This window comes from Eptesicus fuscus, chromosome 17 (genome assembly GCF_027574615.1).
Source record: "Eptesicus fuscus isolate TK198812 chromosome 17, DD_ASM_mEF_20220401, whole genome shotgun sequence".
Taxonomy (NCBI): domain Eukaryota; kingdom Metazoa; phylum Chordata; class Mammalia; order Chiroptera; family Vespertilionidae; genus Eptesicus; species Eptesicus fuscus.
The window spans coordinates 45,759,573-45,780,730 of record NC_072489.1 but is presented as its reverse complement, the minus strand read 5'-3'; the positions used below and the strand labels follow the sequence as shown (position 1 = coordinate 45,780,730).

Genomic DNA, 21,158 nt, shown 5'->3' with positions numbered 1-21,158 from the left:
GGGAATAGTGACTGCCAAGAGGCATGAGGGCATTGGGGGTGGTGTGATAATTGTGGCTACTTGGGCATGTGCAGTTGTCAAAACTTACCAAAATGTACACTTAAAATACTTTTATTTTATGTAAATAATATCTTTGATTTTTAAAAATGAAATATATCTATATATACTCATTTTAAATGTCCATAAAGATACCCTCAAAATTATAAAACAGTAGTAGCATTGCATAGATGATATTCAAAATATTTAACAATTGGGGATTATAATATAAGCACCAACTAATTAGAACAAATTGTAGGGATGAGCAATTGGTATAGCTAACCCATGTGAATGAGACAACTATTAGCTCAGAAAAACCATAGTTACCAATAGGTGGTGGGATTATTGATGTCCTCTTTCTTCTCTTTTCTTATCTGTATTTTCTAATTGTCTTTCCATATTTTTAATCAGGTACTTTAAAATAAGGGGGAGGGAACATATTTTTAATTATAATAGAGAAAAACGGTGCCCTGTTGATATCACATCTTATGCTATTATAAAATTTTAATGGGTCTCAAAATCCTAATGGAACTTTTAAATAATAGATATGAGAAATGGTATACTAAAACAGCATTGAATTAGAAGTTAAAAATGGATGATGCCATAAAAATATTTCCCATGTACTATAAAGAAAATAGTGAGATGTATTTTTAAACTATTTTACCATTTTAATATTTTAAAATGCCCTCCCTCAGCTCCTGTTCCAACTAGATCTCCATATAATTGGTTATGTTTAAGAGAGAGATAATATCTTTCCTTAAATTGTCCAGCCTCTGAAATACCATACTGCTCAAAATTCATTACATAGTATTTTCCAACGGGTATCTGAGGCTAGGTCAAACTTCAGAATCTTGCTGAGCAAACCAAGAAATCAAATGATAATTATCAACCCTGGATAAATTTTTATAGCAAAATTACAGCTCTTGACAAGGAAAGTTGCTGCCATCTCCTCCTGGCATGACTACCACCGTCTCTCTGGCTTATCACAGCAACAAACCTTTGCTCTGAGCAATTTCTTCGGAGGTAAGCACCATAAAAGCCTCGCTACAAGAGCAGTCCCTGAGAAGCTATGATCAGCAAATAATGACCAGGCAGTTCTCTTTATCATGTCTCTCTCTATCAACAGAGAAACTATACCAGCTCCCCAGCAGCCCAGTAGAGAGTCAACGGCTGGTTTAGCAACATGAGTCCTTTAAGGAACTTTGAAAAACCCCAGGGTAAAATGATGCTACTGTACAATCTCCTAATGTTGCTCTACAGTGCAGCTCAAATTTGTAATTTTAAAAGCACCTCATCCCACTGTGAGATCACAGTTATCCTTAATGATTTGCAAATCTCAGTGTTTTTAACAGCTCATTTTTGTACTGTGGCCACAGTGGTAACACCTGCACCTAAATAGTTATTGCTTATAATACCCTGGGCTCTCAGGATGTGCAGTAAATGAGAGACAGCAGCAGTATCTTCCACCTTTTCTAACCTTAATTTACTTCTGCATTTTAAATAAGCATATTGAGCCCCTAGAGCAGCCATGTCAGCTCCCAGAGCCCATGGAACATCTGTCATCAGCAGAGGCTGACTACCCTGCTCCATTACATGGAGGGAAACAAGACGATGGTAGCTCAAGGCCACTTGTGTCTTTCCCTCTGGAAGCTCTGATTATTAACAAAAATAAAAATAAGTATGAAGAAGTTTTCATGAGGCACCCAATGTGGCATTTTTTGCGAGATATTCAACTATATATTTCATGAACAAATTCTGCTTCACCCAAACATGTTAGTGTCATTCACCCTCTAAATAAGCATTAGAATCACCTCTATAGTTGATATAATAAAGCATTATGTAATGATGTTTCTTATCTAGTTTTAAAACATTAGGTATCTCTTATGTCATAACAGTGACGGATATGTATTCAACAACTATGTGCCTAACATTGTTCTATGCTTAGACATGCATTAACACATTTAATTCTCAAAATAACTCATTGTTTTGAAGTCAGGATTTGAACCCAGCATCCATTTCCAGTCTTTGCCATACTGGGATAGATCAAGAATCATAGGCCCCATTTCCCTAGAGAAGTGACCTTTTTATAGTTATCAAGGACTCAGATGGAATAGCTATCCTTCAAAATGTCCCTGAGCAGATGGGAAATTCTCCAGTGTTGTGCATGTTATCATAACTGCCTTGCCTTACCTGCAAAAGCTTTTGTCTCAAGAGAATATGATTGGCTCTGTGGGAAGATAGCACCAGTGAATTTCAAAAATAGAAATGGCCCACTGTGATTCTTTAGGTTTAAAGCGCTCTCAGCAAATTCTCTAGGGAATATACCCATTCGCCACAGCTGATGGTCACACCTCACCACAGAGAGGTCAGCTACATGGAGGTTGATTTCTCTCTCTAATTCTCCCTCTGGAACCATTTGGGAGAAATGGAAGACCCATTTCCCCAAGCCCTTAACCACTTTCACTTCCAACGGTCAGCACCTGTGGTCCCTTTGTCTGTCTGAGGCCACCCCCAGGCTGCCAGACTCTGCTTTGCCCATAAACTGGAAGAACCAAAAGGATCCCTTCAGAGCAGTCCTTGGTCAATGACTAACAACATGAGGCATATAAGCACCCCAGCTCCCTCATCCCTGATGGGGACAACTCTGAGATGTGATTACATTGTCTTCAGAGTTCCCTGCATGATCCGGCCAAAGTCCCCAGCATTGGACTTGACTTGGCATTGCACCCTTGCTGGGTTTTCCTTCCCTTCCCAGTTCCACTCCCCTACTCTTACTGGGATTTCTAAGATCACTTCATAATAAATCACTTTCATGGGCATCATTGCCTGGGGTCTGCTTCTGGTGTCAACTGAGAGGGGCAGCAGAACATGCAGAAGATGCCTCTACAGTCCCAACTCTGCATAATCTGATCCAGCATCTTGGGTCATTAGTCATCTGCTCCTCTCGATGAAAACCTTGGTTCTGTAAAACAAATGGATGATCCACTTGCATGTTCCTTGTTCATTCCTCAGCTCACTCCTCAATAACTTTTAAAAATTACAGAACTCAAGTTATTGTGAGAGAGATGGCTAGAGTGTCCTCGTATATTACTGAATGAGCACTCTTAATGAGGGAACGTTGAATGATGTACATCTAACTGTGGCTTCAACAAAAAGAAAATACAATGGATTCAATAGCTCAAAACGCTGACGGCAGCGTAGGAAGCCAGATCCCTGTTCTATGGAACTCCATTCTCCAACAGTGAGGTCTAGAAAGGAGAGCCCTGCAAAGAATACCAGCCCAAATTCCTCATTTTACAGTCTTGAAAATGAACCAAATCCTTAAGTTAAACATTTCTTACAGTACCTCTAAACCTTACTTACTTTGCCAAAGTAAAGATCAAAATCTCTACAAATATTCTTTTTTATTTTTTATGATGAATATTTATTATGTCTCTTTGCAATAGATTTTCATACCCCAGGCCTAAAAAGGAATTCCACATAGAAATCATTCTGAAAACGATTAACATTATTTAATTGTAAGAATGAATAATTAAAATAGATTCTTATTAATAAGAATGCACTGCATTTCAAAAATGTTTTTAAAATATAACACCCCTTCAAATGCACCAATGTCTCATAACCGAGAAATAAAGGCCCACAACTTCGTGCGTACGGAGTGTCTAGATGTGATGCATTTCAAATCAACCAACGAACGTGGTCGTAACAAAAGACCTGCTTCATGCCATGGGTCAGCCTAACTGAAGAGAGATAATTCCAAGCTGTTACTATCCACGTGGACCGAGTAGAATGTCATCACTCTTATATGTACATGACTATATGTACATGATAGTTCTGCATTTTCTTTCCATCCTGTAATCTAAGCACTGATTTCCGTAAATTCCTAGGGGGTTTGAAAAAGACTTCTCCAAAAGGTTCCAGAGCAAATGTCATGAGCGGTTCAACTGGACCCAGCCAGCAACTTCGAGTTAGGATTTCACTTGGGGTGACTTGCTGAGAGGAAATCCACCCCCAGTAAAACGAGGGCCAGTTGGTTTGCCCAGTGAGATGGTGACATCCATGGATGTTTTGTCCTTTTGTCTGTAAGAGAGGAGGTGAGAGTTAACCTCCTGAACATGGTTTTCCTCTTTTAAGTTTGGCGTTCTCTAAGTTCAGAGGGTGAAAACTGCTTTATTAAAACTCCAGTTTTAGACAAGGCAGTTGTTTAAGATCTAATTAGGTGTTTGCTGGTAACACATAGAATTAGGGAAAGACACAATTAAATCTTCCATGCTGATGGGTAGACGAACGACCTCATTATAACTCAAGCACTATGGACTTAAGCCTTCTCTGATTTGTAATCATCTTTCTGTTTTATAAAATACTCGTTTAGTTCCAAAGATCAGTAGAATCTTTCTCTGGGCTCAATGATAATGATTAATTCATCATTTATCAACTTTTATATTCCAAAGTACCAGTACAAACATAAATATTTACCGCACAAAGGTATCTTCATCAAACTTGGACATTTATAAAAGCAAGTTATCCTGTAACTTTACACAAGCAGCAATTATTATTAAAAAGAGTTTAAGATGCAAGAAAAGCTGGGAAAGATAAATAAGATAGTACATTTAGCAGTAAAGGGATTTCTACCATAAAGTCTATAATGTATCTTCTATATAAAGCTCCTTTAAATACACACACCCATAGCACACATACACATACCACACACACAGATATTCAGGTTTCCTACAGAGGTACCTTAATTTACACAAATTACCTATTGTGTAATTAGGGGTATTATGAAAATTAATTCCGGAATCCCTTTTTAAAATAAAAATTAAGCAAACTACTAAGACCAAAACCAATTAGATCTGGCAACTAGGAATGACTTACCTTAGGGGAATAAACCCAAATTTTGCAAAATAATCTGACTGGTACTTCAGACTCTAGACCAGCCTGAAGGGGGGTCCAGAGTAAGGGAATCGGGAGCAGATGGGTAGGGGTACAGGTTGGTACAGAAGCATGGTAAAAAGGGTGTTTGGAGGGGGAAAAAAACAAAAAAAAGGTAAAAATGATATGAGATATTTTATAAAGTGCATGTGTGGGGAGACCATCCACAGAGATTATTCTAAATTATTCTGTTTGAGAAGAATCTGTAGAGGATTGGTTCATCAATCCAGCCGTCTCTTAGCAGAATTGATTTCACTATTATATATATATTAAAAAAAAATTCCTCTCTAAATAGAACAAAATGCTTTAGCCTTGAGTGGACCCAGCAAAGCGGATTCCTTCCAGCACTCTGGCAACTGCCTTCCTCCTGACTGTAGCTACATGCAGGCAGCTCTCCTCTTCCCCGTCCCCTCCCCGCCCCCTCTGCCCTTAAATAACCCCATTTTTCCTCTTTGAAGGAACTCACACTTAAGGCTTCTGACTTGGCCTAAGCTGACTAATAGGAATAATGTCTCCTTTATATTCATTTTTTCATGTGTTTATAATTCCTTTCAGCCTTTCTCCTTCCTATCTAAACCACCCTAGCACTTTTGTTTTTGCCTCGGCTTATTTTCCTTCAGCCCCTTTAATAATTTTTTGCAGTTCTCCTCTGAACTCATCTCTCTGTCTATCTCCAGTATACGGGTCCCCAACTAAATGGAACCACCGGTGACACTCCAACCAGGTCAGAGTGGCTACCAGTAACGAGCATGTAAGGGCAAGAGGAGGGCAGGTAAAGGCAAAGATACTGCTAGAGCAGCACTGATAAGACTTTTGTGCTGATGGAGAACCTCTGTACCTAGGCAGTGTCCACTAGCCCCATGTGGCGACTGAGCAGTGGAAACGTAACTAAGGCAACAGAGGAACTAAATGTTTAATTTTACTTCATTGTCATTCGCTTCAATTTAAATAGCTACAGGTGGCATATGGCTGGAGCCCTGAAGTTCTAGTAGATGGGCAGTTGGGAAGGCTGAGTTCACAGAGGGACGACCTCTATGGACTCAGCATGCTCTTTGTGTCCAAAAAACTCTGGAAGAGGGGGATCAATAAGGTCAAAGGAGAGGGGGATCAATAAGGTCAAAGGAGAGTAGGCCAAACCCAGGGCCAACCCGGAGGAGGTAATCAGCTCTAGAAAGATAATCAACAATTTAGCCAAGCTAGCGGTTTGTTGGTGGGTAATTCATACCACCAGTCTCCAAAATGCAGTGCATGAAATCCAGAAGGTGAGGGACATGATCCACTGGGGACTGAAAAGAAGATAATGGAATATATATATATGTATATATATATATACATATACACACACACATATATATACACACACATACACACACATAATCTCACTTTACTAATAATTACTCACAGTGTGACAATACTATTTGTGTATAATATGTAAATTAAAACATATTGGAGGTAAAAAAATTATTCTAAAATAAAAAAAATTTATTTTAAAAACTACATACATATATATTGGGAAGCTGCAAGTACAAAAATGTTTTACTGAGAAGGGTGTGCAATACAAAACTTTGAAGGTCACTGAGCTAGACACCTGCCCCCTGTGGAAACTAGCCACACGGACAGTTTATAAGCACGCCTTTTCGTTTCCTAAAAGAAAACTACAGTGTTTCCACTCCACTCATCCAATTCACATCATTAATGTCCGTGGTTCTCAAACTTCAGTATGCATGGAAATTGCCTGTGGAGTGATTACTAGTGAACTGCAGATTTCTGAGGCCCGTCCAGAGCCTGCTGAATCCCCATATCTGGAAATGGGGACTGGGGACTGCTGTTGAATACGTCTCACCAGTGATTCTGAATCAGAGAGCTGCTAGACCCACACATTAAGGCAGACTCACCTAAATTAGCTATAATTCTTCGCATATTTTATTCTAACAAGGAACTGACACTGAAATGTAGAATAGGAGAACATTCTCATTTATAAGGGTAGAATTTTTACTGGCAAGTGGATTTGCATCCAGTTTCCTTGAATAGCTGTTTGCCACTAATGAATCCTAGGCAGATGCATCCAAACCCTCTTTCACCATGTCCCTGAAATGCCTGTGTGGGAGAAATCGCAAACTTGACTTTCAACCCACAATGTGAGCCACAATACAGTGAGCTAGAGGAGTTGGGTAATGCCACACAGCCAAGCCAAGGTTCAGACCTACTGATGTGTGCTCACTCTCTCCCCCTCATCAGGCAACCAACGATAACAAAGGAAAGAAGACTTACTCCTTGACATGTAGGCATCCTGAAATGCAAAATGCTAACCTGCCACTTGCATGCTAGTCTCCCAGAGGAATGAGAGCTCACATCGATACCCCAAAGCAGTTACTGAAGTCAGTCGCTAGACACAGAGATAGTTTATCTAAATCACAGGTGAAAATTATTCACAAACTGCCCGTCAGTACAGTGGTACAGCTGTACTATAGAAAGAACAGCTTTGCCAAGCCCAGACGCCAGACCCACTGGCAAAATTACCTGTGGTTTTCAATGTGAATAAGCTGTACAAGGCTGACTGTGAACATCATTGCAAATATAGTTATGTCATGATTATTTCCAAATTGTGAAAACAATGAGAGGAGGGGGGTGCGGAATCACACTTTCCTGTGGACCACATTAGATCCACCAGTGAGCAGATATTAATGGATCCCTGTTAGGGTCCTAAGGAGAGGCCTTAGTATTGGCTGAGATACTGATCTTGCTCTGATACAAACCCAGTGAGTGACCTGTCAATTGTTCACCCTGTGACTTAGTTTACCCCAGTGAAATCTGCAACTCTGTGACTGTACACCAAACATTTTCCCATCAGCCGGTAATAGGCACACCAAAATTAGAACACTGGTCTGATTCTTACTTCTGAAGGTGCTCTTTACGTTTCTGAGCGAGGTATTTCTTCTTTAAATTCATTAGTTCATTGCTAAGTTTTCCCAGCTCATACTTATACTCTTCGCTCTGTGATTCATACATATTCAATTCTGAAGACAAAACCTAGCGTGGCAAGTAAAACAGCATTAACAGAAGACATGCAATTAGACATGGGCTTTTTCTGAACAATCTTTTTAACCTGCTGCCATTTCCCTCAGTGGGGCTAGAGGTACAAAACCAGTTTAACAGTTAGCCAGCACACTTCTACCAGGCCAAAATCTGGCTGAGGGCAGAAGACTCGTAATCCAGGCACAAATCTAGATGAAACCTCATTCGCCTGCTTAAAAAGGAGAACTATCAGGCAACATTCAACAGGCTCACACATGAATGATGTGATGTATCTTGAGGAATATTGGGAGGACAGACAGAAAAACTCCCAGACACACAGTATAAAATTGCCTTTAAAACCTTTTTTTAGAAAACATTCAAGAAAGATATCACCAGGGAGTGTGACTCGTCTGAGGATTATGGTAAAAAATACGAATAAATAAAAGATCTGAAGTCACCCTGCCACTAAGCAGGAATTTATATGTTTTCTGCTAAATGCCCGTCACCTCTTTATTGTATTCTTTGGGACTATTCACAGGTTCTTGATTTAGCCCAGCACTGAAACGCTTTCCTCTACGAATCGGGGAGCTATGACATGTGCATGGGGGAGTCTAATGCACATGAGGGCTGTAATAGGAAGCCTGATTGTCCGCCTCTCCCATTGTGCTGTTCAATAGATGCTACTGATGTCAGGCTGGGCAAGAAGAGTGGAAATTTCCTCATCGGAACAGAATGTGGAAAACGTGCCAAAGCTAGGAGTGCTCCCCACAAAAACCAAGGGGAGAAAAGAAAGGCTATTGTTCTAAGGGACATGCACTAGACTCGGATTTATTTTTCTTCTCACTCTATACTTTAAAATTTTGTCTTTTGAGTGTGCATCTGCTTCTGAACCCTCTCCTCTTAATTGCTGGGGAAATGATTCTGACTATGTTATCATGAGCTAAAGGATATGATTTTCATGTTGGAATGAAGCCTGTCTTAACAGTTAAAGTCTTAGAAACCAAGACCTTGTGAATGTGGAATTTCCTTTAAAAAAAAAAAAAAAAGAGTCCAGATCTTGCCAAGAGACTCAGTGCATCCACCTCTGAGCCTCTTCCACCATTGATCACATTTAGTTCAGAGAGAAAAAAAAATCCATATTTCCTGAAATAAAGGGTTAAAGTGACCAAAGGCTCCTATGAGCCATCAAATGCAATCCGGTGCTCAGTGTGGCTTTCTGACAGGAGTGTAGAGACAGACACGTGCTTTGCTTTTCTATACCCATCCCTGAGAAAGCAAGCTTCAATTTTGTTTGAAATATTCAACTATTTAAAGGGATGAAAACAATCAAAAGATTATGCCTCATGCAAAACTCAAATTATGTCTCGGGATGATCATGTGAAATGAATACTTGGAGTGGTAAGTTGAAAATTAACGTTCTAATTAGACTTCTGTTTCATCTGCCTTTTTTAAATAAAAGGATGCAATTTTGTCCTATTTGTGAAAGGATCAGTACTATATTAGTAGCATGACATCTATTGTACCGCAGGCAGGAAGGCAATAATTATCACCCTCAGTGCGCAGGTAAGTGCCAGAATCCAGCTGGCGTGTGCTACCTTCTGTGCATGTGTGTGTAACAGACTCCCCTGACATGCCCAGAATATCGAAGTACTCACTTAGAAGAAAAGGCTCAAAATATACTGGGAAAGCATAGTTTTCTAGAAAACTTCTAAAAAGGCATGTGTAATGGTGAAATATTATCTCTCCAATTGAGTTCTTATGTCATTTAGAAAGGAATTTGTGCTAAGAGGATTCCTCACGGTTTTATTCCCCGTTCACGGCAATTTGTTTGATAGAAGGTCATGAAGCAAGGCCCCGGGGGCTGGGGAGTAGCTGGTACTTCGTGTGCGTTTATTTCAGGTGGAACAGAAGAGCAAAAATCTGCATTGGCACAGCGATGTCCTTCAATGGGCAATGGTGTTAACGTTTCCTCTGTTCTCCCCCACCATCCAGGTGCCCTAAACCATCTTGAGATCATCCAGACAAACCCTAACCCCCAATTTCCATCCCATTGCCATCATCTTCTCCCTGACGCTCTCCCCACTTGCTCACTCCCCTCTTTCGGGAGATGGAGAACTGTGGGGTCTCTTAGTCTAGGAGCAGAGGGGTAGCTCTGAGGCTTGCCCTGCTCCTCCTGGGAGTAGGGTGCTAAAAGGGCTGACCTCGGTGGAGTATGGCATTTGGGAAACCAGCTCCTTGAGCTGAGGCAGCAGACTTGCTCAGGTGTGCTCCCCAGAGTGTGGCCAGGAAAGAGCAGAGGCTACTCACTTTAAGCTGCTTGGTCTTCTCCCGCAGCGTCTGGCGGTAGATATGCAGCTGTTCCGCAGCCTCGGGCCCGGGCTGCCGGGCCAGGATGTGCTTCAGCTCCACATACAGTTTCTCCTTTTCCTGATGTAGAGCATAACCACAGTGGAGATTACCAGCCCCAGCAAGACAAGGACAGTGCCTTTGCAGCACGGTCAGGACGGTTCAGGACCATCCTAAGCTACGTCACAGCTCCATGCTGATGACATTCACCCATAGATTCATTCAATCATGCATCAAACCAACCCTGATCAAAGGGCTAGGATGCGCCCAGCATTTGGATACAAATAATATGGCAGCTAAGGAAAGGTGAGTCCCTTTCTACCTCAACTCATGATCACAGGACTGAGACAAGGGCAGTGATGGAAGAGCTGGACAAAGTGTTATGTAAAGGCCGGGAGTGGCTACTTCCGGTTGCAGGAGCTGGGGGAGATTTCACATAAATGGCATTTGAATTGTCCCTTGAAGAACGAGTAGGAGTGTCCCCCAAGCAGAGAGAGAAAAGAAGAGCTCTGAAGGCCAAGGTTTAATAAGAGGACAGAGGAGTGGTAAATCCAGATCAGCGGGTGCACAGGGCCGGAGGAGGGAGAAGCAGAGAGAACAGGCTGGGCTCACTGGCTGGGACTAGACAGGATGTATTTGGGACCACATCCCTTACACGAGTGGAAGCCAAGGATGAGCCATGCCTGGGTTTGTCTTCAGGGGAATAACTCCAGCAGCAAAGCAGAGAACAAAATGAGGAGAATGCTCAGGGCACCAGTACAAGCTGGATGAAGAAAAGCTGGACCCAAGGCAACCAGTTAGGATGGAAGGTAGGTAGATGTGACGACATTTCTGAGGTAGAATCAGTGGGGCTTGTTACAGGCAAGTGAGGAAGGAAGGAGCCAAAACATCACTAAAGTCTCTAACAGGGACATGTGGGGGCTGGAGAGTGATGGTACTGGAGACAGGCTAGAGAGGAGAGAGTATTGGGGAAAGGGTAAGGGAACTGTTACTCTATCCTCTCCTGATAATCAGTGGGGTGTGGGATATGTTGAGCTTGGGGCTCTGTAAGATATTTAGAAAAGGAGTTGAAAATGTGGTTCCAGAGTTGAGCACTGAGGAGCAAGTTGGAGCTAGAGGTGGGTCCAGGCCAGAGCCACAAGAGTGGATTCCTCAGCCAGGATGGCTCACAGGATGAGCCAGGACAACCAGATTTTGGGGAGAGCCAGCATATATGTAGTAGGAAAGTAAGACAGATGCAGAGAAAGAAAATAAAGGAGAGTAATTGAACGTCCCCAGATGTTTAAAAAGGGAGGCATGATGAGTGGTCAGTGACATCAAAGGGGGTAAAGAAAAGAAACAGCAGAGGGACTGAAATGGCCTTGGGGTGGGCTATTAAGACAGCACCACTGACCTCATTCAGCATGTTGGGAGCAAAAGTCACAGAGGTTGAAGAACAAATAAAAAATAGAAAGTAAAGAAAATGAGTCTTTTAAGAAATATGACATGGGTAGAAAAAGATCTGAAAATGGTTTGAGGAAATAGGAAAATAAAATCCAGGAAAACTAGGATATGCAAATTTGTAGACTTAAAAGAAAGGACTTCCTAGGAACCCAACACAAATCCCAATTTGGTATCTTAATTTAACCAATAAACAATATAGAAATCCCATTTGTACCCTAAAGTTTAATTGCTTATAATGTGTTTTCAGATCCTTGAACTAAAGATATTACATACAAGCAAAGATTTAATTCTAAGGCATTTTAATTCTTGATTTCCTTTCTCTACACTGCACTAACTTGAACAAACATTTATAAAGACTAGTGTCTAATATCTACTCATTTGTCTCTGTACATATTATTTTCTTAAGATAATTATGTTAAAAGAACAAAATATAAATAAAAGCCCTCTCATTAAATGAAATATGCAGTCAAATGGAAACGATTTTTTACCTAGAGTTAAGTATTCTTAGCATTGTCATCAAATAATCTGTTTTTGCCAGAGAACATAAAAGTCATTTTAAAAAACAGGCAAAAGAAAATTCATTAACTAGTCACAGTAACCATTTGTTTTAATTTTTTTCTTTTCCCTGACTAAATTATAGAAACTTTATTATAAATAATGTGGCTCTATTTTCAAAAGAATGTATGCAACCTAAAAATTAGCTGGATGGAATAAGCTTTTGGAGAAACACACTTAGCAACACAATACCCACCACTTAAGAAATAATTCCAACCCTGGCCAGTGTGACTCAGTTGGTTAGAACGTCATTCCGTGCACTGATTCCCAGTCAGGGCACATACCTAGGTTGTGGGTTCGATCCCTAGCCGGGACGTGTATGGGAGGCAACAGATCGGTATTTCTCTATAGCCCTCTCCCGTACTCTCTCTCTCTCTCTAATCAATAAAAAGCATATCGTCGGGTGAGGATTTAAAAAAGAAAGAATTCCAGAAATGACAAGGAAATCCAAAAGCCCACGCAAAAGAAGAAAACATTAACAGATTGAATTACAAAGTGGTGACTTCCCTTTGCTGTACAGCATCCCGTCACACCTTTCAATATAATCTTAGCCACTTAATGCCTGCTCTGTCGGGAAAATAACACTTTTGCCAAGGCTTCAAGATGCCCTCTGGAAAGGGTAATAGATATGTGGAGAAGCCCGTGGGACTGTTTTGTCCATTTCTTTCAGCTCACCTTTCTCTAGACCAGAATACTGGTAGATTTGAAAAGTAAAGAACCCCACAATGAGGAGGAGGAGGAGGAGGAAGCAATCTGGTTTTGGATAGAATAATATCGTAAAAAGATCCTCTTACTCAAGAACCTTCAAATGTTTCACAAGAGTAATTCTTTTCTATTGTTCTGGGAGGGAGGGAGGAAAGAAACACAGAAGAAAAGCTGGAAGAAGCAAATACTGTTACCTCACCTCGTAGGTGAGAATCCCAAGCTTAACAGGAATGAATGGTGTGTTCAAAGTCCCTTGACAAGTCAAAACCTCATCATGAGACATTCGAGGGTCCCTTTTCCCAAGGAACACCACCTCAGGGGCTTGAAAACATGTTATAATCCTAAAGCAATCTAGATCAATCTAGATCATTATTATGAGCTACAAAATTCCTAAAGGCTACATGATAATATCCTAGAAGGAGAGAGCCAGGTTCAAAGCCAGGTCAGAGGGCTTTAGCAGGAAGAGCATGACGCAGCTCCCACCTCCCGTGACCTACACCATCCGAATGAGTCTTGCCCGTGTCCTCTCCTAGGACACGCAATCTTCATAGACGGAGTGAACAATGGTGCCACTTATCCTGTCATCTTCTATTACTTCCTGGGGTTTTTTTAGAGGCTGTAAGGGAACTGAAATGGATTTCTTCTAAAGGATAACTAAGAGACTGAACAGTAAGGACCCACAAGTGTGGAGAAAAGCGAAGACACTGAGTCAATTAGCATTAAGCCTGCCTGAGTGTTCAAAGTCAAAAAAGTTCTGAGAGTTAAATAACCCAGGACAAGTGATGCCTGTGTGTTCACAGTGGGTGGAAAGAATATCAAGTGAAACTTCAGGGACTAAGACAGTGGATGTATGAAGAGCGGAGGGAAAGGGAATGGGAGGGCAGTGGTAGAGATACACTGCCAGGCTCCAACGTGCATCATTTTAGTCTGCGCTTACGACGGAAAACCTGATAAAATAGACGTGGAGGCTGGTCAGCATTAACATTCTAGCTGTGTGTATCATCCAGACTTGTATTTTGGAAGAATGTGCTAGTAATTTAGATAAATGTGGAGTGTTTGATGGATTGAAGGTCTTAAGTACGATTGTTTTCCAATTTATTTCTCTCCTAACCCTCTATAAGGGCCAACGAAGCTCTTCAAACATTGTGCAATGGTGTGTATAATAACCCCATTTAGAGACAAAGCATGCAATTCTATTATAAGGAGAATTTATCTTATGCAACAGAGACTCATTTGCTGTCCGATGTATATTGTCTCCATAAGCCGGCAGTGGCAGAACCAGCTGCCTCGTAATACATAGCCTGTCCTTCTTCATTAAGCCACCTCCGTTTCTTTTTAAACCAAGTCAATTAATTTGTCACTGGTTTAGAAACACCATATGTCAATGAAACATCATAAGAAAATCATAAATAGTTTATTATTTCCCCACCAACAAAAGATTGTAGCTCCAGGTCGGCATTTATTTATTCAGAGTTTATTCATAACTCACATCAGTATTATTTTGTAGCATGCCTCACTCTTTAAATTACTTTATGAACAGCTATACTAGAAAAAAAAAGCCAGACTATTAACACCAAGAGACTAGCTTTCTCTTTGGCTGGGTATGTCTTGCACACATTAACTGTACCATGTCCATCCTTAAAATTACGTTCTCTTTCTAGGTGTCCCAGTCTCTCATTTGGCCAGACTGCCACACATGGTTATGGATTCTTTTGTTACAAGGGTCTTGACCAAGTTATACTGGATAACAGTATGGTTCATTGTCAATATTAGCTAAGTAGAGTGGTAAGAAAGTAATTAATAGTATTAGCTTCGAAGCTATGGTGATAGTCTCAAACCCCATCCTGGAAACTCACAGAATCACTCAGACTGCAGGTTTTGCATTTTATCTGACAATAAAAGTCTACATTCTGAACAGTCTACACAAATAAGAGTCAGTGCTATTCTGGGTACGATTCAGAGGAAGAAGCTGAATTGCTCACAGAACTCCTTTCCCCACCGAACTACAATTTTATATTCACTGTCTGTTTATATTCCCTGCCTTTTGCTTTGCACCTTCAGCTGAAAACAGAAGGTAGTTCGCATTCAGTGTGCACCCAACACTTCTTCCTCAGCTCGCCTACTCGAGGCAGTAACTGACTAAGAGGAACTAATTAATTCTGCTTTAATCTGAATCTGTGTTTGGCAAATGCCAGCGCATTGGTTCTGCTCACCTTGCACTCATCAATTTGCTTGGGTGAGCTCTGGGAATAATCACCGTGACCTAGCTAACCCATGTGAAACAGGCAGCTTTCCTCCAGAGTCCAAGATACATGCTTATCTCCACCCACCAGGGTGAACACCACCCACTCAGATGCTTGGATACCATGTACTCCAAGGAAAGAGACCCTGTCTTGTCTTCACTCTAGCTCACCCAAGGGGTTCAAGATGAAGTTACTATTTTATTTTTAATCCCAGAACCAATGCTTCTGAAAAAGGCTACTTCACAGAATGCACAGAAAATCTCTTTTCCAAAATGTCAACAGATGCCATTTATGATCTTGATGAATCCACTCCGTCTCTCCAATTGCATTATGAGCCTTTAAGTTCAGAACCACAGTGGATCTTTCTATATATCTCTCGTACCTACTGTTAGGCTCTGCTCATTCTAGGAGCTCAGTTATTCTGTTGCTTGCAATTATACTGTCAGCAAACTATGCCCATTCGTTGTATTTCAGTAGTATACATCAACAGAGGTAAGATATATTTACGTTGAAACTTTTACTTGAATGAGACCATCGGGTGACATCCTCTAGTTAGCAGAACTTGTAGAATTCCCTGGTACTATAAATTTCATAACTTTTAGCTAAATGTTTTCATTGTATTGTATATAACTCAGAAAATCACTTGATGCACAACCTTGACCTCTTATTTAAATGTTGGTAGTGCTTTTTTGATAATGTGAGTGGTTTCAAATGCTTTTTTAATTCATAAAACTTGCAGATATACTCAAACTACAGTCCTCAACTAAATCGTGTGTTGACTCTTTTCTCCTCATATATAGAAATTAGATTGCACACATAATTCTCTGCCACACCTAAAAAAATACAAAACATTTTTGCTTCTTTGCTTGGTTTTAGTCCTTTTTTCATTCCCCCATTCCTATCCATAATCCTTTGCAAAAGACTAAAGCCAGATTTCAAATCTTAAGCAAAATTGCTTTCCTCTCTCTGTTAAGGGAACTCCAGGACACTGCCTAATTTATCTAGAAATGCCTGTTTTCATTAGTAAGGAAATAAATTAGAAACTCTGTAAACATATTACATGTCTGTCTAACTTAAGAAAAGGAAAAAATAATGGCTGATACTTTGGGACTTTATTGTTTATTAGCTTTATAACAAAAATGTCAGCTAAACTAAACTCTGGACCTACTTTGTTTATAATGTCATGAAGTGGTAGAGCCCCTGGAGAGGAGAAGAGATGCTGAATTTGGGGATGAAACAGAATTACACAGCTGAGTTCCTTATGAGCAGGGAACTACTTGGTTACACAGTGGTTCTTAGCTTCGGATGTAGATGATTAAGTATTTTCTGAGGCATATGAGAAATTTGCATGCACTAACCTTCACCATTTTTGCAACAATAGGAAAAATGCTTCTGGTGCATTCTGATAGAAGCAGCACAACTTTCCTGAGAGATCATTTTTCAAGGGATTTTATTTTCAAATGCAAATATATGTTTGTAAAGTCCTATAGAAAGTATCTAATCATCGAGATTAGCCAGAACTTCATTACCAGAACAGTTGACTTATTTCATCTTTGCACCTTACCTGGCAATTTAATATATGTGAAGAATTTACACAATTAAATAGTGATAGTGTAGATTCTTTCAAAGCCTGCAATAAAACAGGTCTAGCCGAAGCCGGTTTGGCTCAGTGGATAGAGCGTCGGTCTGAGGACTGAGGGGTCCCAGGTTCGATTCCGGGCAAGGGCGTGTACATTGGTTGCGGGCACGTTCCCAGTGGGGGATGTGCAGGAGGCAGCTGGTCGATGTTTCTCTCTCATCGACGTTTCTGGCTCTCTGTCCCTCTCCCTTCCTCTCTGTGAAAAGTCAATAAAATATATTAAAAAAAAACAGGTCTAGAAAATTCAAGTCAACTAAGTTTCTATTTAGTACCAGTACCATGCATATTATGTTGCTATTTCACAGAAAAATAAGTAAGGCCTAAGAGTTCAAGGAGCTTACTATTCAGTTGAGGAAAAATAAATAACTAAATCATAAAAGAAGACAAGAGTAATGCCAGGCCCCCAAAGAGGTGCCAGAAATAGTGTGTGGTGTATGGGTAGATTCAAAGGTAGAGATGATATCCATTTGGTGGACCATAGGAAGGGAAATAGTTTAGATGGATTTTGGTGAAAATAATAAAAACAATAACATTTGTATTGATAAATTAGAGAAGAACCTCACGGTCAAAAGGCAAATTTAATAGTTAAAGTCAATACACTTAACCTGTAACTGATTTCCATAAGACGTGGTAAAGAAAAAGTTTGAGTAAGATTTTTTTCCTTGGAAAACTGATCTAATACTTATAAAAAGAAGTTTATTTATCTTGTCATTTAAAATTTTCCATTTTAACTTTAATAATGTACTACTTAGTGGAAAAAAACTAATTGTTAGAATGATTGGGGTTTTTGACATAACAGCATTATATAGTACAATTTGACTTCCTTCACATATCTGACTTCTACAATACAACTTTTTTATTATTATGCAAAACAACATGAAAGAATACATAGCTTATATAACAATAAAGCATAATAAGAAAATGAAATAGGACATTATCAAATACCTGTAATCTTTGTACTTCTTTCTCCATCCCATCCCTGTACATACACATCAGCCAAGGTAAGCACCATTGCAAATCCCATGATCATTGCCCAGATTTTTAGCATACAGTTTTAGCATATATCTATTATTTAACTTTGCTTTTGCTTTGAGCTTTACAAAATGTATCCAAATGTACCTAGTTTTCTTTGACTTGTTTTACTTTCTCTCTCTCTCTCTCTCTCTCTCTCTCTCTCTCTCTCTCTCTCTTTCTCTCTCTCTCTCTCTCACACACACACACACACACACACTTGCTTTTTTTGGTAAATTTTTTTAGGTGTGGGTGAACTAGACCGCATGAATGTTGGAATTCAAGAGAGAGATAGCCTAGGGACATGCTCCAATCAAGTACATTACATATTCCTTGGTCCTAAAGGGGGCTCCTTCCTCAGGCCCTGTCTAACTTACTGAATTTAGGCCTCCTTTTCCCCTTAAAGCCTGGGGTCAAGAGTCAAGCCAGACAGTGAACTCCCAGCTTCCTCTCACCAAAGGGCCACTGAGGCAGAAAACATAAGGAAAATTCTAGAACCATAAATAATTAATTGGGCCTATAATATGAATGATATCTTGGGGGCTAAGAGGAAAAAGCATAATTATTCCAATTATTCATAAAATAATAATTATAATAATAGCTCACATTTATTGAGCACATACCACAAGCTCTGAAAACCACTTTTAGACATTATCCATGTAACCCTCATACATCAACTCCATTTCACAGATGAGGAAACTGAGGCTCAGCAAGGCTAAGTAATTTGCCCAAGATCATACACCTATACATTATACTCAGAATTCTAACCCAGGTCAGTGTAACTCCAAGCAAGGACCAGCATACCCTTGGCTCCTTTCAGTCCATTGCCCAACAACTTCTCTCTACCACTCCACCAGCCAAACCAGAGGGAGTGAGAGGTAAGGAGAGAACAGAGAAGCTCTGTAACTATATATTGACAATGATAGCTGCATAAAGAAAGGACCTTACACAACCAAGTTATGAAAACATGCAATGGGGCCAATGAAAGGCAGCCCAGGGGAAATCTCGCTAACTTGGAACATTTTTTGGAATAGAGCATGGTTTTGAGTAAGCCAAATTAAATTTTAAAACAAGTAATACTCTGATGGAATTACATACTCAAGTTGAAATAACTCCAAGTGATGTGGATATTGTGATTAAATCCTAAGAAGCTTCCAAGCAATAATAGGACCATGACATCACAGGATGGGCTCAGAGCAGAGCTCCGTCCTCTCTCTCTGCTCCCTGTCACATTCCCTATTTGCCCATCACAATAAGTCACTGTCACTCCCTGGCCACTTATTTCTCCAGAATGCCCTTCTCCCACTACCACACCCATCCCTTGTCAAACCTTCTCATCCATCAAGACCTTACTCAGTCTCTTCCGTTGGGAGACCTTTTCAATTTCAATTTAACTACATCCTTAGTGTTATCAGAGTATTGTTGGGTATTTTAACCTTGGGTTGATTTAGTCATATTCTTCAGTTCACAATACATAAGCATCATTGATCCATCTTTAATTTTATATAAAGCATAAATAACACTACAATAGGCATCTTCAGTATGACATATTTTACACAAGTGATTTATTTTCTCTGGATTAATTCCTAATGTGGAATTTCTGAGTCAGAGTTTGTTCATTATAAGGCTTGTGATATGTGCTCAATAAATGTTAGCTATTATTACAATTATTATTTTATAAATAATTGAAATAATTTTTTGTCTTTTCTTATTAGTCCCCAAGGGATCGTTCACATTATAGACACAATTAATTATTTATGGCTCTAGAATTTCCCTTACGTTTCCTGCCTCAGTGGCCCCTGGATGAGAAGAAGCTGGGAGTTCACTGTCTGGCATCACTCTTGACCCCAGGCTTTAAGGCAGAGGTAGGGAACATCCAGCCCTCGGGACATATAAGGCCCACAAAATCATTTGGTCTGGCCTTGCCAAGGCATTAGGGGCGAGTTAATTAAATGTTTGATCAAGTATAGCAGGCTAATTTTTAAGTTGATAATTTTGTAATGGCCCCAAGTGATGTTATAAATATCCAAATGGCCATTGGCAGAAAAAAGGTTCCCTACTCCTGAACTTTAAGGAGACAAGTATAAAAGGCCTTGAGGTCTAAGTTACACAAATTAGACAGACCCTGAGGAAGGGGTCCCTTTTGGGACCAAGGAATATGTACTTGATTGAGTTTGACCTCTACCAATCTCTCTTCCAGAAAGTTTACCACTATATATAAAAGTGCCCATTACCCCTACTAGCACGAGGTATCATTATTCTCTTTTTCATCTTTGACAATCTGATAGGCAGAAAAGAATATTCCTTTAATTTTCATTCCTTTGACTCCCAATAATGTTAATCATATTTTATATGTGTATTAGCCATACATATTATTCCTTTGTGAATTGTTTGCTTATATCTCTACCAATTTAATCACTGAGGTAATCATCTTTTTCAATTGATTTGAAAAAGTTCTTTATATGTTAAGGTTAGTAAGCTTTTTTTATGCAACAGTGGGCGACTTCCTGTGGCCACATCCTTCCCTCAGTTCTACTTCTGTTGGTAGATGCCAACAGAGATGACCTACTTCCCTCCTGAAAGTCTCCCCTCCCCTGGCCCCTGTGAGACTGCCCTCTGAGTTCCATTGTAAAACTGAACACCTTTCACTGAAGGACCCTGAAAACAGCCAAATGAGCTTTCGTTTTTCTTCTCCCAAAATCAAAGGAAGTGAGAGGAGTTGCCCATCACAATAAGAATGCAGAGCATGTGTTTGCACACACAATGTCATCTTCCACATATCTTTGCACAACCACCTTCTTTTCTGTCTCCTCTTTGGGAAAAAGCCAAAGATGATAAAACCACACTAAAGTTTCAATAACCCTCAGTGCTGCTGAGGGGACTCCTGGTCAACCATCCTCCACATGCACGTCCCCAGGGGCCATAAGACTGGTCCTCCCTTCTTCGGCTAGCTTGCTCAGCTTCTCTCCACTCTACCTCTGTCATTACCTCTCTCTCTTGTGAGGAAGGGGCAACAATAATGTCCTAAATACACAGGATTTTGAAAAATGAAGAGAGATTCAGTGTCTGGACAAGGAAAGGATGAACATTTTATGTGGAGAATTTCATTTTAAAAACCAGAAAAGAAAATCTGTTTAGAGAACCACAATTAGATAAACCTTTTGAGTGTATGTTAAAATCAATGAGTGAGAACATTAAATGAGGTAGTGTAGGTGGGAATGTTTTGCAAAATG

At 40.0% G+C, this 21,158-nt stretch overlaps 1 protein-coding gene across 1 annotated transcript in view; it reads right to left on the bottom strand.

Annotated features, from left to right (window-relative positions):
• Positions 1–3,473: 3,473 nt before the first annotated feature.
• Positions 3,474–21,158, bottom strand: part of CFAP58 (cilia and flagella associated protein 58) — an 85,678-nt gene continuing 67,993 nt past the window's right edge. The window contains exons 16-18 of the mRNA XM_008144410.3: positions 10,291–10,410; positions 7,865–7,998; positions 3,474–4,116 (exon numbers count right to left, since the gene is read on the bottom strand). Coding sequence (XP_008142632.1) covers positions 4,005–4,116; positions 7,865–7,998; positions 10,291–10,410 — 366 coding nt within the window. The 3' untranslated portion in view covers positions 3,474–4,004. The remainder of the gene's footprint in view (positions 4,117–7,864; positions 7,999–10,290; positions 10,411–21,158) is intronic.